The 15928-nt window shown below is 40.9% G+C and overlaps 1 protein-coding gene across 1 annotated transcript; it reads left to right on the top strand.

Moving 5' to 3' along the window:
• The first annotated feature begins 2447 nt into the window (after window positions 1-2447).
• wdr47a (WD repeat domain 47a) lies at window positions 2448-15900 on the top strand. Its single transcript, XM_010775959.1, has 17 exons — window positions 2448-2604; window positions 3945-4110; window positions 4590-4673; window positions 4797-4881; window positions 5483-5614; window positions 6133-6309; window positions 6422-6927; window positions 7739-7856; window positions 9400-9581; window positions 10748-10987; window positions 11070-11133; window positions 11442-11599; window positions 12297-12466; window positions 12550-12720; window positions 12803-12934; window positions 13473-13691; window positions 14223-15900. Exons 2-17 carry the CDS (start codon window positions 3953-3955, stop codon window positions 14363-14365), a joined length of 2739 nt encoding a protein of 912 aa, XP_010774261.1. The 5' UTR covers window positions 2448-2604; window positions 3945-3952; the 3' UTR covers window positions 14366-15900.
• Window positions 15901-15928: the final 28 nt, after the last annotated feature.

Below are 15928 nucleotides of genomic sequence, written 5' to 3'. Positions count from 1 at the left end.
ACCCTTAAAGTAGTCCACAATTGTAAATAAATGAATTATGATACCTATGATAGCACTTCAGATCCTGTCCACTGTCGTTGAGGCGCTTTTGCTTCAGGACCTTCAGGACCTTCATGCTTGTTGCTTCACTTTTATTACTGTTACTTTTTTAAATCACAGGTTACTTCAGTATGTGTTGACACTGTACATATATATATTTTGGCATATAGAAATATTTTTTGTAATGACATTGACGTGTTGGAGGTTTGTACTAATGAACCAGTACAGTTGTTGAAGGATGCGAGTTAAAAGCAAAGGCATGGTGTATATAAAGTCTAAACGACTCTTTATTGTGGTATTGTATGCAAATCCATTAAGTATACTAAGAAAAACATAGTATTTTTTTCCAACTCTGAATTCATTTTTTCTTGCAATTTACTAAATACGCTCAAGTGTTCATGGATTTTCATTGTTTTTCTATTACTTTGAGCTTAATTAAAATGCCAGCTATCAACAGTAACCCTTGGTGTCTTATTTATTAACTAAAAGTCTTGCCGAACAACTTGCTCTCTAATTCCGTGTGCCTTCGTTTAAATTGTTCTTCTTTCTTAAACCAGTGAACAGAAAAGCAACACCAATCTAATGGAGCTGCCACGCTGGACAACCTTCCAGATACATTTTTTAAAATTATTATAATATATATTTTTTTCCATTTGATCGACTTGGTCCAAATCAATGCAATATTGAGCAGGCTGCTGGATTAGCAGATAGCAGTTAGAACTGGCCGCCTCACTTAATGTCTATGTGGGTTCGATTCCCGAGCCCTGTGGAAAATAACAAAAGCAAAAACTGCACCACTGTTTGCTTGTTTAAGAAAGAAAAACATTTGAAGCAAAGGTACACAGACTTATCCAACACAACATTTCTCTACCACTTGTTCTTTACTATGCAAAGAAGTGAGTAAATAACTAAGGTTATTATCATACACCTGATAACCTTCTTGTTTGGGCTGCACAATCACAGGGCATCACAGGCCAAGACAATTAAGGCAAGGCAAGGCAATTTTATTTAACAAACATTTGCTATGCAACACATGCTTTGTCTTCATTATCATCATAGCCATTATCTGTAGTAGTGAAGCTTTTTTACAGAAGCTTTACTGTGTCAGATATTGCATACTATACATGTTAGCCTGTCTGCACTTTATCAGCCATATCCTCACTATTCTTTTAGATAAATAAATCAGCGGTACCCATATAGAACCAGCCTATAAAAGCTTCTGTCATTGGCATCCACCTCAGTTGATAATTAACACAGAGAAATGCCTGAAATGTTTTGGGAAATACTACTGGTTATAATACAACACTTGGTTAAAGAAATATGATTTTGCATAATTTGTGTAAAATATTCAGTAACTCCACTGTAATAAAGTGAAGGACTAACATCTCTTCACATATTAATGGTCTGTTGGTTTATTACATGAACAAGTTATGAAATAAATATGTTTGCATAATTTTGGTAAATATTTATTTGGTAGAATACTCAATGATTAACTATTGTGCACTGTAGTGCTACCAAAATCTTGCCCAAGCCCCCAGTGGTTTGACCTTCGACCACCTTCGCCGTGATGCTCCCAGGCCCTATGCCAGCCAGCCCATTTTCTAGGGACTGTCCCTTTACATCCATTTACCCCTAAGCCACAGCTGCCCTATAGAGAAAGGGACAATTTGTCGTTGGGCTGTTAGAGGAGCATATCCATAGACTGCATATACTGTATAAGATTATTTAGGGATCAGTGACGTCAGTGAGTACCAGAGGTGGAATAAGTACTTTAATAAAAGTACAAACCAAGAACAAACAAAGAACTACCGCAGTGACTTTTAAAAGTCCTGTTACTCAAGTCAAAGTTGAAAAATATTAGCATCAAAATATACTTCCAAAAATAAAAGTACTCATCATGCAGAGTGGCCCAATTCAGAATAATGTATTATTGATGCATTAAAGTGTGGTGAAGGTAGAGCATGTTAAATTCAGTTTTAATGACTTTGTTAAGTTCAGTTTTAATGACTTTGTATGGTGCAGGCAGGGTAGCTAATTGTGTAACTAAAGTCTTATTTAAGTGTTGTTTACATTTCACATGATTAATCAAAATTTGCCAAGTAACTAAAGCTACTAAATAAATGTAGTGGAGTACACTAGTATTTACTTCTGAATTGTATTGTGATAGAAGTAACAACTAGCACAACATTGACATATTGATGTAAAGAACAAGTACCTGCAAAATGGTACTAAAAATTACAGTGCTTGAGTAAATGTACTAAGTTACTTTACACCACTGGTTATGTATTGAATGAGTTTCTATCATGTTGTATTCCCGAGGGGAGAGAGTCAGGCTGTGGGAGGCGGTGTTCTGCAGACGGCAGCAGCAGCAGAAGGGCTGGGCAGAGAGAGAGAGAGAGAGAGAGACCCAGCAGGGAGGAGACACCGCCAGACAAGGAGGAGGGACAGCCGGGGCAACACAGACAGCAGTAAAAATACCGAGCGGTACTCTCGGTGACAGCGTCTGTCAACATCACGGAAACACCCGGGGCACTGTTTTTCCATCCCATGCATTGTTAGAAACAGGTGAGCATCAAGCGCAGCGGGTTGTGTTGTTCTCGGCTGTCAGTGCGCACCGCCCTGCTAACTAGCCGAGGATCCCTCTCTCTCCTCGGCCTGCCTAGCTCATCTGCTCCCCTCTAACTACCAGCTAAATTAGCCTGCTTTATGTGAGCTCTGACGGTAACTAGCTGATTTTGGTTTCGCCATAATCCGGTGTGTTAACTCAGAGGTTATGTAGCGCTAACAAGTAGCCTAAGCTTCTTATAATGTTTGACTTGAGGCTTAAAGCCCCAGTGTTATTAGCTAACCATCCCTCATGCTAGCTTAGCAGCACTGCAGTGTTTTGCTCTTTGATTACTAGTAAGCTAGGCAAAATGGCTTTCTTTTAAGTGTTGATTTTTTATATATACATATATAGATGAATTAGAGGATACTTCCTGTCTTGAAAAAATATGATAAGATAATTCTCTCCTCTGTAAACACAACATGTGGAGGAGTTAAGCTCAGTTACATACAGCTGTTTCTGTCTTGTTTCACCAACATCTGTTGACTTATGGGCAGAATATCAGGATGAATGTGACTAATATATGGCAGACTGTCCTAATTATGACATGATTATCTGATAACAGAAAAGCTGCACTCTTAATAACATAAATTGTACTGTATTATAAAGTTGTATGATGCTGTCATAAGTTGTCAAATCAAATACTGAAGAACATTAACATATCCTAGCAGAGGCTTCAGTCCATCTGGACAACACTAATTTAGTTGGTGGCCTAAAGATAGAGTTAATATGCATTCATGTGTTTGTGTATAAAATCAAAACAGACTCCTGTCAGGTTGTTAAACTCTTCTGAGGAGAGGTAATGTCAGATTTGTGACTTTGCATATTAGGTTCATACATTGAGTTTATTTAATCTTAGATTAAATGTAACATGCAAAGTGAGGCACTTTAAATCTCCGATGCATACAGTTCGAATCCACACATATGTATTGTGTATTTACACATAAACACATATTTATAATTATTTAGTAGCTTTCCAGTCTAATCATCTGGTTGCCATTGAACAACTCCACTAAAACACCTGCATTTTAGATGCTGTCTTCAATATGGCTAAAATCATTAGCACAGTAATAAGGATATTTTCTTATATTAATGTTTGTCTAGATGCGGCATAATAACTTAAGAGGAATCAAACTAATGTTAACTGTAAAGCATTGAACTGTGTCATACATGTATGCGTTACTTTAAGACATGTTCAAATGTACTGTACAAACTGTTGTGTTCGGGTTTTCTTTTGCTGTGTGTGTGTGTGTGGTTTTACCTTACGAGCATTTTGCTTTATTGCCCTTGTCATTGGTAGTCGTCACCATGACAGCGGAGGAAACCATAAATGTGAAGGAGGTGGAGATCATCAAGGCGATCCTGGACTTTCTCCACTCCAGGAAGTTACACATCAGCATGCTGGCTCTGGAGAAGGAGAGCGGCGTCATCAACGGGCTCTACTCAGACGACATGCTCTTCCTCAGGTACAAGAACTCAACATCAACATCTACACCAAGCCGTCTGGATACATGAACCCCAAAAAAGCTGCCTACTATGAAGCAGAAACAACAGGCAACTGTTCCAGTCATAAAGTTTAGTGTATCTGATAGTGTCCTCTGTATTAGGATAATGTAACACTGCTCAGCTGCTGTGGTCGTGAGTGCTCTCCTGAAAGTCAGCCAACAGTGTGTTGCCTGAAACTCTACTCATCTTTGAGTATTAAATACATCTTGGTTTTTCACCTTCTAGTGTGAAGTATTGATTAATAGTGTGTCTCACCTTGTCATGGATCCTTATTAGGAAAATACCAGAGCTATCAGGTTGTCAGAGATTCTAAAAATGCATTGCTCTTCAATTTTAAATTATATAAATAATTGAAGTTACAATTTTGTGGGACACAATACAAGGACCTAATTTCACTTAATACCCGTTTATTAAAATTAACTGTTTATTTTATTTCCAGGCAACTGGTGCTTGACGGCCAGTGGGATGAGGTCTTGCAGTTCATTCAGCCTTTGGAGGGCATGGATAAGTTTGACAAAAAAAGGTGCGTTCACTGTGTGAGTCACTTTCAGTATGTTCATGTATCCTTTGTTGATTCTGAGATGGACTACAGAAGCAAAGCTAGACACAAACAGCATCAACTCAATGTCAACTGTCATGTCTGCAGGTTTCGTTACATCATCCTCAAGCAGAAGTTTCTGGAGGCTCTGTGTGTGAATAACGCCATGTCTGCAGAAGATGAGCCTCAGCATGTAAGTCACTAAACTTCACCAGTAACACAGCCTTGTATTTCCATCTTGTTAAATAGCAGTTGTTACAGCGCTGCTTTGTCTTCCCACTGACTGGTTGTCATGGCAGTAAACACGAAGGCTCAATCTCAAAGATAAGAAGAGAAGCAAACAGTGTTGCTCAGAATATATCGTTTAACTGCAGCTCTGCAAGTCATCTGAACAAATCTCCCCGTCTTTGAGAGAGAGGAGAAGGTTTTGTGTTTGTGTAAACTCAGCAGTGGCTGCATTTGCATGCAAGGAGTGACGTGTCTATTGGCCTCACTGCAGTGGAGGATTTATCAGGATTAAGCTGTTTATGTGGGCTTCTGATACTGTGATCGACTGTCTGTGTTAGAATAACCCTTTTAACAGAACATTTCCCATAGTACAGTTCACCTGTGATGTTCCACTTTTTTTTTTAACCAACTCAACTCATATTGCTAGGCTAGTTTAAAGATGCACAGAAATCGAAATTGTGTTACTGAATAATGCTCAACATTTACCTTATTTTTCATGCTGTTCAGAGAGAAGCTTCTACTCAGTCCTTTGTGACAACCTGAAATGCCTTTTGTGTTTTCTTTAGTTGGAGTTCACCATGCAGGAAGCAGTGAAGTGCCTCCACGCCCTGGAAGAGTTCTGTCCCACTAAAGATGACTACAGCAAACTGTGTCTGCTCCTCACACTGCCCCGCCTCACAAACCATGCTGAGTTCAAGGCAAGAATTATGAAACTGGATAATCAGAAATATTACATAAGTAAAGAATAGAGTATGCTTTTTATATATATATATATATATACGGTATATATATAAATGTTCTTGTTTGTTTTTTGCAATCTGCTGAGACTCGAAGCTGGAGCTTCAACTATTTTCATTCTCAATTAATCTGCCAATTATTTTCTCACTTAATCAATCAATTGTTTTGAAAATTGTAAAAAGGTAAATCACAGTTTCTTATCATAGGTTTTCAGTTTAATATGATATTTAAAGAAAAGAAAGCCGGACATCACCATATATATCAAATATCATATTAATAAGTATTTTCTGCCATTTCTGTATAACATTAACTAAGGATTTATTTATTATTAGGATATTTGGCTCTAGCAGTATTTCTTTTTATGTTCTTGTGCACTGATCTTCAAGTTTAATTGAATTCACTTACAAACAGTACAGTGTTTTGTTAATATTTGTACTTCCATGTGTTCATTTCGTATTTCTCTGCTGGCATTCTGCAGGAATGGAACCCGAGCACGGCCAGGGTTCAGTGTTTCGAGGAGGCCTGCAACATGGTGGCTGACTTCATCCCTGCAGACAGGAAGCTGAGTGAGGCTGGATTCAAGGCCAGCAAGGACCGACTCTTCCAGCTGCTGCTAAAGGGAGTCCTCTATGAGTGCTGCGTGGAGTTCTGCCAGGTCTGAACCAGTCAAACCAAACACACAAACTGTGGTCTGAACTAGTCAACAGATGGGTTTGTGTAAAGTTTGCAGACGATTAAACCTACATGTTGTTGTATCTTATCTCCAGAGCAAGGCGACGGGTGAGGAGATCATGGAGGGTGAGGTGCTGGTGGGGGTGGACATGCTCTGCGGTAACGGCTGTGACGACCTGGACCTGTCCCTGCTCTCGTGGATGCAGAACCTGTCCCATACTGTCTTCTCCTGCGCCTTCGAACAGAAGCAGCTCAACATCCACGTGGACCGCCTGGTCAAGCCCACTAAGACGGGCTACTCTGACCTGCTCACGCCTCTCATCAGCAAACTGTCCCCTTACCCCTCCTCCCCCATGCGCCGCCCGCAGTCTGCCGACACCTACATGTCCCGCTCGTTGAACCCAGCGCTGGACGGGCTGTCCTACGGCCTGTCCGGCCAGGATAAGAGAGCGAGCGGGGGGGAGGCAGCGCCGGGGAAAGGAGTCTCTCCCATGTCGCACTCATTCGCCAACTTCCACTACCCCGGATCGGGGGGGCAGAGCCGGAGTCTCATGATGGAGAGCTCCGACTGCCACAGCATCTTCGAGGAGTCACCTGAAACGTAGGAGGGCCACATTTTTGTCCGTTTCTAGTTTAATGCAATACCTCTGATTTCTCAATTCAGAGATGATCAATTGCCTTTAAGCCAAGGACCTAAGGGATAGATCATTTACCAGGGACCCCCTAATAGCTTTCCCTTTGAATGACTGGATGTATGCAATTTGAATGTATATATAAGCTAAGTTGTGTAAACAAATTAAACAAGAAAATGTTTTGGAATGGTATTGAACATGTTTTTAAAATATTTGAACCATCTCAACAGGGAATACACATTAAAACAATGCATTTTGATCAACTCAATCAGCTGCAAGCAAGAAAACAGTATAGTCAAATATGAAGAAATTGGCTAAACTCAAGTGCATTTCAGAAGTTGCCCATACAAAACAAGGGAAGTGTGAAGTGAAGACATGACTCTTGAGTTCTAGATTAAATAAAAAGTAGATTCTGGTTACTGTTTTTAATAATATACAATTCAGGAGAATGTGATCTATGAACTATTATATCAATCAATCAATCAATCAATCAATCAATCAATCAATGTTTATTTATATAGCCCAATATCACAAATGTTACATTTGTCTCAGTGGACTTCACAGTTTGTACAGAATATCAGTATGACAATACGACACCCTCTGTCCTTAGACCCTCACACCGTACAAGGTATTATAGGTATACACATTTAAATAACAATGAAAGCTCTTGTAAAAAACAAACAAAACAAAATAAATACATCATAATAACTTCAAGTGAATTTGAAAAAGTATCCCCCTTGCAGAGCTTCAATCTGTTGCTCTGGTGTGTTTCCTCTGCAGGTCACGGACAGACACACCTGTGGATAAGATGATGGGTTCAGATGGAGCTCAGAGTCTGCGTCCTGCCTCAGCGCCGGGCGAGGACGCACCGTCAGCCGACTCCGAGGACAGGAACGAGGTACACTTCTGATATTTAACTCATTAGATCTTTTAAATGTGTACTGAACAAGTCTTTCCCTTTTGTTTCTAATGTCCCTATTGTTCTCCCTGCTGGGTGTTGCCTACACTGAAGGCCTATATATAGAGCAGTTCTGATGTTCAGTTTGTTGTGTCTGAGTCATCCTCCTTCTGCGTGGCACTGTCATGGCTGCTTAAAGCGATGCTGCACTATAGCTCTGTTGTCCTCTGCCTCTTCATTTGCACTTTAAACCTTTGTGCATGTAGAATAAAGGTTTGTGTATGCTGTATACAGACACATGGCAACAACAGTTACTCTTTCTTTGTAGCTTTTGTAGCTGATTATTCACGATGTATCCTCCTTATCTGAGTCATAACTCAAATCTGATCACACAGACATGACACACACATTGTTAGATTCAGTGTGACTTCCAAATGTCCATAAATCAGCTTTCCAATGTTAAAAGAAGGCCTCTAGTAGTTGTGGATTCTCCAGCCAGTAACAAAGGAGATGAGCAGAGCAGAAACAGGGGGAAATAAAATGTGGTTCTATGAGTCATTGCTCCCCTCATGTTGCCTGTAAACACGGTGTTAACTCGGTACCCGTCTCTGTGTGACCCTCCTCTGCAGCTCAGTGTGAAGCTATTGCCTCTCCGTCACCCTAGAGACACAAAGAGGCCGTGAACAGAGGCAGAGTCTCTGTCTCCTCCCCTCTCTTTCTTGTTTTACTCTCTGCCCTCAATCCTGGGCACTGTGCCAGTGTCTCCCCCCTCACAAAAATACAGTAGATCTGTTCCCATCAGATTGTGAGGACAGGAAGCAGAGGACAGAGAGGGGAAGTGACCTGTCCTCTACTGTCAGTCTCACCCTCCTCCCCCCCTCTAATACCTGAACTGACAGAAGAAACGCTAGAGCACAATGCTGCCTTTGAATAGAGTTAACAGCAGCTGGCAGTGGGTATGGTGGGGGGATATTACTCTTTGTGTGTGCTGAGTTTTCTACACGTGTCTGTGTGAATTTTTACATGCTAGTGTTCATATTTTCTACTGAGCCCTTTACCTGTTTGTTTTCATATTCAGAGCAAATCAGCTATTTAGATCAAATTGCCTAACAATAGAGAATAGACATATATTGCCAGGTAATTTTTCATGTACAAGGATTTTTGCATTGCCGTATTGGTGCATATCTTAAATAGAAAAACACGTACAAAAAATAAATAAAAATATACATGAATTTGAAAAAATATTACAAAAATGTTTAAACATTTCTGATCTTGATAGAATAAAATTACAAGAAAAAAAGAATTCTATAAAAATATGCTAAATATTCCTGACTAGAATAGAAGGGCTGTGTAGTTTTGAGGAGTGAAAGTTTTGTGCGAAGGTATAGTTTAAAAGGAATATACACTGTACAGATACAGTATACAGTCCCAAAGATGTGTTCATGTAACGAGCAGAGAAGGATGTGAAGACCTTTGTGTAACGTGTGTGAACAACAACCAACTTGAGTTTGGGATTTGTAATCACCCCATGTTCAACCCTCAGCTTCGTGACTCGACGGAGAAGTACGAGGAGTACTACAGGCAGCGCCTCCGTGTGCAGCAGCACCTGGAGCAGAAGCAGCAGCAGAGGCAGCTCTACCAGCAGATGCTGCTGGAGGGAGGGGTCCAGCAGGAGCCCCCGCCCAGCGACATGCAGCACAGCCTCACGGAGAAGTTCCTCAACAGGTACACACACACAGAAACCTGAAATGCTCCTCTGTCAGACAGGAAGTGTTCATCTGTATGTATAGACACCTGTCATGTCATATGGCAAACCTCTATGGAAAGCAGTCTGTCGCGCTTTTGTGTTTCAAGCTCGCTAATTATGTGTGGTGTTCAATATGTTGGTACAATAGAGCAGCAGCTGTCAGACATGGAGAAATGGACATAATAAGGCCCTGTAAGTGATGAGCCCCATGTGGGGTTTCCTAGTACGACACACATCCCCCATAATGCCTTCAGTTCACAGTGCACCATCTGCCCCGGGATGGACTCATGGGACCACTGAACTTTGTTTATTAATTGTACACAATATCATTCTCAGAAATAGCACATGTACCTTGGCAATTTAAGCATGTTCCCAAACTATGGAAAGAGGATGCTTAGTTTAGAGTCTGTGACAAAAATGACATGTGTTATTTCTGCTGTGTCAGCAAGACAAAAGCTCTTTGATTTGTCCCCTGAGAGTTCCTCCTGTCCTCCCTCTCCCTGTAGCCTCTGCATTATTCACAAGGCTAGCTGTGAATAATTACATCATTACTTCAGTTTTCTTTTGTCCTCCGCCCTTTCAGTTTCAAACTAGAATTAGTTGGTCAACAGCAGTGTGTTGACTGAAAAGTAGAATTTGAAGTGGCTTTTTCTTTCTTTCTAAATGGCACGTAATAGGGCTTTATGAAATAGTTTGAAGGGTCATCTCTTCATAAATAAAGTTGACATTTACATTTTAAATCACCATTCTCAAGTTGCACAGCTTTTTTCTAATTTCTAATTTCTATCTTTTTATTCTGTTAAGTGTGATCCAAACATTTCCAATATCTCCAGAGCGCAGTCCAAAAGTCAACATCTATTGAAAAAACAGGAAGATGTTATAATTTCTTAAATTCACATGATGTCTTCTAACTAAATATTCAGTTTCAATTCATCTTTGTTATGAGAGAATATTGAATTAGTCTGCTGAAGTTTGAATTGCATTCCACCCTATTATGTATAAGAGTTCTATAATAAAATGAGAGAGGAAGAGGCACGGGCAAAGAGAACTAAAGACTTTCTGTGTGTGTGTGTGTGTGTGTGTGTGTGTGTGTGTGTGTGTGTGTGTGTGTGTGTGTGTGTGTGTGTGTGTGTGTGCTCCTCAGGTCCATCCAGAAGCTGGAGGAGCTCAATGTGGGGATGGATGATCTGGGAGAGGAGGTGAAGTCTCTGACGCAGCAGTGTAATGGCAACGGGAACACCCCCGCCTCTGAGGACAATAACAACCCTCCATCTGTGAGCCCGGAGCAAACCAAAGAGGAAGGGGTGCTCAGCAGCACCCCTCAGCGCACCGTGGGGGGGCGCCCGGTCCCGCCTCCAAATGAGTCCCCTGTCATCTCCCAGAGGTACTTTGGATAGGATTTCTTTTTGTTTTTATACCAGAGTTGTTTTCAGTGTTAACATGTATGTATTTTTGTGCTTTTGCAGTGAGCCTAAACTGAAAGAAAGTCAACTAGATGACTCTCCAGGCTCCTTATCCCGAAGTAAAGAGGTAGATATGCCCTTTTTATTATTCATATCTTTATTTTAAACATACCTTTTCTCTCAGGTTAGCTGTTAATATTGTTAACACTCTCTGAACTTGTCTGATCAGATTTTAAAGTTGAGTAGATTCCTTGTTGGTTCATCACAGTCCAAGCTCATGCTGCATCTAATTAGGCAGATTAGACAATGCATATATCATAATGTGGCATCATGCTATTATAGATGTCATAGTGTCAGGATGATCAAAGTAGTTTACACTTCTAATTACATATAATCTGCGTCCTCATGTGTTTTAATATGTGGGTGTGTTTGCAGGGCGACACGACTAAAAGCCTGTTTGTTCCGGTTCATTCTCTGGAAGACACTCAGGCCATTCGAGCCGTCGCCTTCCACCCGTCTGGGTCGCTCTACGCTGTGGGATCCAACTCCAAAACACTACGCGTCTGTGCTTACCCAGACACGTTAGACAAAAGGTAACACAGAGCTCAAGCCCCTTATTCTCCTAATCAAGAGTAACCCTATCTGTTCCATATGTATTTATGGTTGATTGTATGAAGCATCACAACAAAATGCACTGGCCATGATATCGTGTTGTGATCTTTGCATCCTGCATCCAAAACTGTGTAGAATATAGTTGATGATGATATTTTGAATCATAGCCAACTTTTTCTTCTAAATATTAATTATTATTAAACATAACACCTTGTCTGTATGACATTTACATGATATGGCATCCATCCTGTGATGGTAAACATGTATTCAACATGGTTCCTGAAATGTTTGGAGATACTGTTTTGACAACATTTTAAACTGATTTAGAAAACGTTCCTGAATAATATGCACCGGCAGAGAATTCAACCTGACCATGGATCTGCAGACCACTGCTCTCTGTATCATTAATGTGTTTTCCTTTAGTTAGTAAGAAGCTTTTGATAATATCACGTGATCATTCTGAGCAGATGTAGTTGCAAAGTTGTAAAAAAAGTTCAAATGTCCATTTTATTGTGCTTCTCATCTATGTTGGTTAAAACGTAGAGGCTTAAAGTTCAAACCATATACTGTGTTGGACAAATTGGCCACATGTTGACTACATTTTTAGCATCTTCCTATTAACTTGTTTTGTCTCCTACCTGTCTTTCCTTGCCTCCTCTTCCCTTGTCCTCTCCTCAGTGGTTCCAGTCCCCCGAAGCAGCCGGTGGTGCGCTTCAAGAGGAACAAACACCACAAAGGCTCCATCTACTGCGTGGCCTGGAGCCACTGTGGGCAGCTGCTGGCCACCGGCTCCAATGACAAATATGTCAAAGTCCTCCCTTTCAATGCGGAGACGTGCAACGCCACAGGTACAGACAGTGGATACTTGGGGGCGGGGCCTATTGGCACCTCAGAACCAGTCTCATGTGTGTTTATGTCTCTCTGTGGCCAGGCCCAGACCTGGAGTTCAGCATGCATGACGGCACCATCCGAGACCTGGCCTTCATGGAGGGTCCGGAGAGTGGAGGAGCCATCTTGATCAGCGCCGGAGCTGGAGACTGTAACATCTACACCACCGACTGTCAGAGGGGCCAGGGTCTTCACGCGCTCAGCGGACACACAGGTACACCATCCATCTGAACTGAAAACATGAAGGGGTCAGGGAGAGAGTGTGTGTGACATGTCGTTTTCGTGTTGCTGTTCAGGTCACATTCTGTCTCTGTACACGTGGGGGGGCTGGATGATCGCCTCGGGCTCTCAAGACAAGACGGTGCGTTTCTGGGACCTCAGGGTGCCCAGCTGTGTGCGAGTGGTGGGGACTGCTTGCCTCGGCTCAGGTAAGGCCTGCATGTTTTTGGACAAATAACTCCATCAATACTTTTAAAAGTTTGAGCCATGTACCAGAAGAAGAACCACTTCCACAATAGTTGCTGATGCTCTGCAAAGAAATGATGAGATATTTAATGATGACAATGACTCTCTTAGTGGGGATGGGACAATGACAGATTTTATCGTGGATAGATGGATAAATATATTCAGAATCCGTTGATTCTGGGGAATATCAGGCATCGTGATTAAAGCTGTCTAGCTCTCTATAGATAGAGTAAAAAGCCTGATTTAAAAAATACAGGAATAATTATAGAACAGACTCTCAAAATGTTCCTTTTCTATGTTTGTTGAACAAAATGTAACAAAGTGAATCCAGTAGTGCTATTTAAAAGATGTAAGGGTATTTTGATGATTATCTGGGTAATATCGAGAATCGCAATTATTTTTGGCATTGTTTGCTGTATTGTCCAGTCTTTGTCAGACCTGATAGATTTGACTGGTTATCATGTCCAGGTTTTTACATCCACACCCTTTTTTTCCGCACAGGAAGTCCTGTTGCCTCGGTAGCAGTCGATCCTAGTGGCCGTCTCCTAGCAACAGGACAGGAAGACAGTGCATGCATGCTGTATGACATCAGAGGAGGACGGACCGTACAGGTGTATCGGCCGCACTCCAGCGACGTGAGATCCGTCCGGTTTTCCCCCGGAGCGCACTACCTTCTCACCGGCTCCTACGACATGAAGGTCATCGTCAGCAACCTCCAAGGTATGTCCCATCTACCCACAAAGTATTTATTTATTATTTATACATACTGCTTTAATTGTGTTCCCTAACTACTGCAAGAGGATGCTTAGTTTAGAGTCTGTGACCAAAATGACATACATACTGCTTTAAGTTGTCTTTTTATGTAGGCTATCCTATTTTATACTCTGACCAAAGGGCCATGCATGTGTTTGAAAGTCATGTATTTTTGGGCACCTTTAATTATTATATTATATATTGTTTCAAAAGTTTTCTGTTTATTGTGCGTTTGTATGTCATTGAAAATTGAATATCTTTGGAATTTGATAACATTTCAATATAAAGTACAGTATGCGATTAAACAGTTGTCACTATTAGAGATACATGTTGTAAAGTCATAGTATAGTACATCAGTTGAAAAAGTCATTGTGAAGTGTGACATAAAACAAATATTTAAAAAAGTCATTGTGAAGTTTGTCATAAAAAAAGTATTTAAAAAAGTCATTGTATAATAAAAAGTTGAGTGATATTTAATACAACTGAGTGTGTTTCTAGGCGACCTGACCAAGCCGCTGCCTCAGACGGTGGTGGGAGAGCACGGAGACAAAGTGATCCAGTGTCGATGGCACACAGAGGACCTGTCCTTCCTCTCATCCTCTGCTGACCGCACTGTTACACTCTGGACACACAACCCGTAACCCACACACGCACACGCACACGCACACGCACACACACACAACCCGAACACACACACACACACACACACACACACGCACACGCACACGCACACACACACACACATGCAAAATGACACAACCAGTTATAATCTAAAAGACACACGTCCCCCCTATAACACTGCTTCTCTTGCACTCCCAACAGTCACTCCCTTTCAACACACTCCCAGCTTGAACAACACATGCACGCACGCACGCGCACACACAAACACACACACACACACACACACACACACAAACACACACACACACACACAGGTGAATGGGCCTTTCACTTCTGTCTGTAGGAAACCAAAATGGATTCAGGCCTGCGACACATAAAAGCACACATATTGCATGTTTGTTTTTTTAAAACATCACTCACATTTCATGCTTCACACCCACTGTGTTTAACATCAGGGTCACAACAGCAGGATGATCATTCATTATTTTCAGCATCATTTCACCTACAGTACATCTCACTCCCTACACACACCAGTTTGTTGCTGCATGTCCTTTTCACTGAGGAGTTGTTGAGGTTAGACAGCACAGAGTGCTTTGTTCATGATGGTGCCTTCCTTGAGTTCTCAGTTTCCATAACAAAATCGTTATAAAAAAACGAACAAAGATAATATGGTCATTTTTAAAGATCAACATTTGTTGAGTTATCTCGAGAAGTCCTACATTCCTTCTTCTTTTGAGTATCATTTTCTTACAGCTGCTGTATTGCTGCTATTGTTTGAGGAAGCGAGTTGAATTTATTGTGGAAAATGTATTTTTGAGCTTTCCCTATGCGGAGTCTGTGGAAGTGATTCTGTTCCCTGTGGGATGTGCTGATGTCTCATGTTACTGTATACTCTGCATTGCTACAACGCAAATGTGTAAAATCGCTTGTGCATTTGTTTTACATTTAAATCAGTGTTCTTGCTCTGAAGCTGTTACAGTGTGTTGCGATGGCTTGCTTGCAGTGGAAGATCAATATTATGTCAGCGTCAAAGGGAAATACTAAGTGTGATTTGTGGTTGAGAGTCCTTGCATTCAGATTGGGAATCTTCAGTAAGCTTTGGTTAGTCTCCTGTAACACTTTAACGACAGTAGGGGGCAGTCTTTGCACGTACTGAGGCTCTAACCACATGCACAGTGAAATCTGAAAGGAAGCACGGGTGTTTTGATATTTATTTAGAACCAGTATTTGGGGCATATGCATTGTACTATTCTTCTGTTTTTTAAATGCGCACTTTTGTCTTTTAACATTGTCTTCTAGTACTGATTTACTTACAAAGATGCATATTTTATTTTGATGTATTGTATATATAGTTTTAACAAATAAGGCCAAACTAACTACGTACATAGATTTATTTATTTCAGTTGACTTTATGTATGTACAGTTATTGTTTTTGAAATGCTAGTGGCTGTTGTGTTTAGCCTTTCTAATTCTTGTTTTTAAAAAGTGACTTAAATTAATTCAAGCTAACTCAAGTCTGACTGCTGGTACGTTCAATAAAGTGTCTTTTACACAAGCTGGATCTTCTGTGTTTAGTGGAAATA

This window comes from Notothenia coriiceps, unplaced genomic scaffold (genome assembly GCF_000735185.1).
Source record: "Notothenia coriiceps isolate Sejong01 unplaced genomic scaffold, NC01 NC01_scaffold00016529, whole genome shotgun sequence".
Taxonomy (NCBI): Eukaryota; Metazoa; Chordata; class Actinopteri; order Perciformes; family Nototheniidae; genus Notothenia; species Notothenia coriiceps.
The sequence above is the reverse complement of the archived record's forward strand: the minus strand, read 5'-3'. Positions and strand labels throughout refer to the sequence as shown.

What these genes read in the sequence shown, in the direction of transcription:
- wdr47a (XM_010775959.1), top strand. Translation starts at nt 3,953, where the DNA reads ATGACAGCGGAGGAAACCATAAATGTGAAGGAGGTGGAGATCATCAAG. An exon ending in GACGACATGCTCTTCCTCAG is followed by an intron (nt 4,111 to 4,589) that starts GTACAAGAACTC and finishes TTTTATTTCCAG; the next exon opens with GCAACTGGTGCTTGACGGCC. An exon ending in GATAAGTTTGACAAAAAAAG is followed by an intron (nt 4,674 to 4,796) that starts GTGCGTTCACTG and finishes TCATGTCTGCAG; the next exon opens with GTTTCGTTACATCATCCTCA.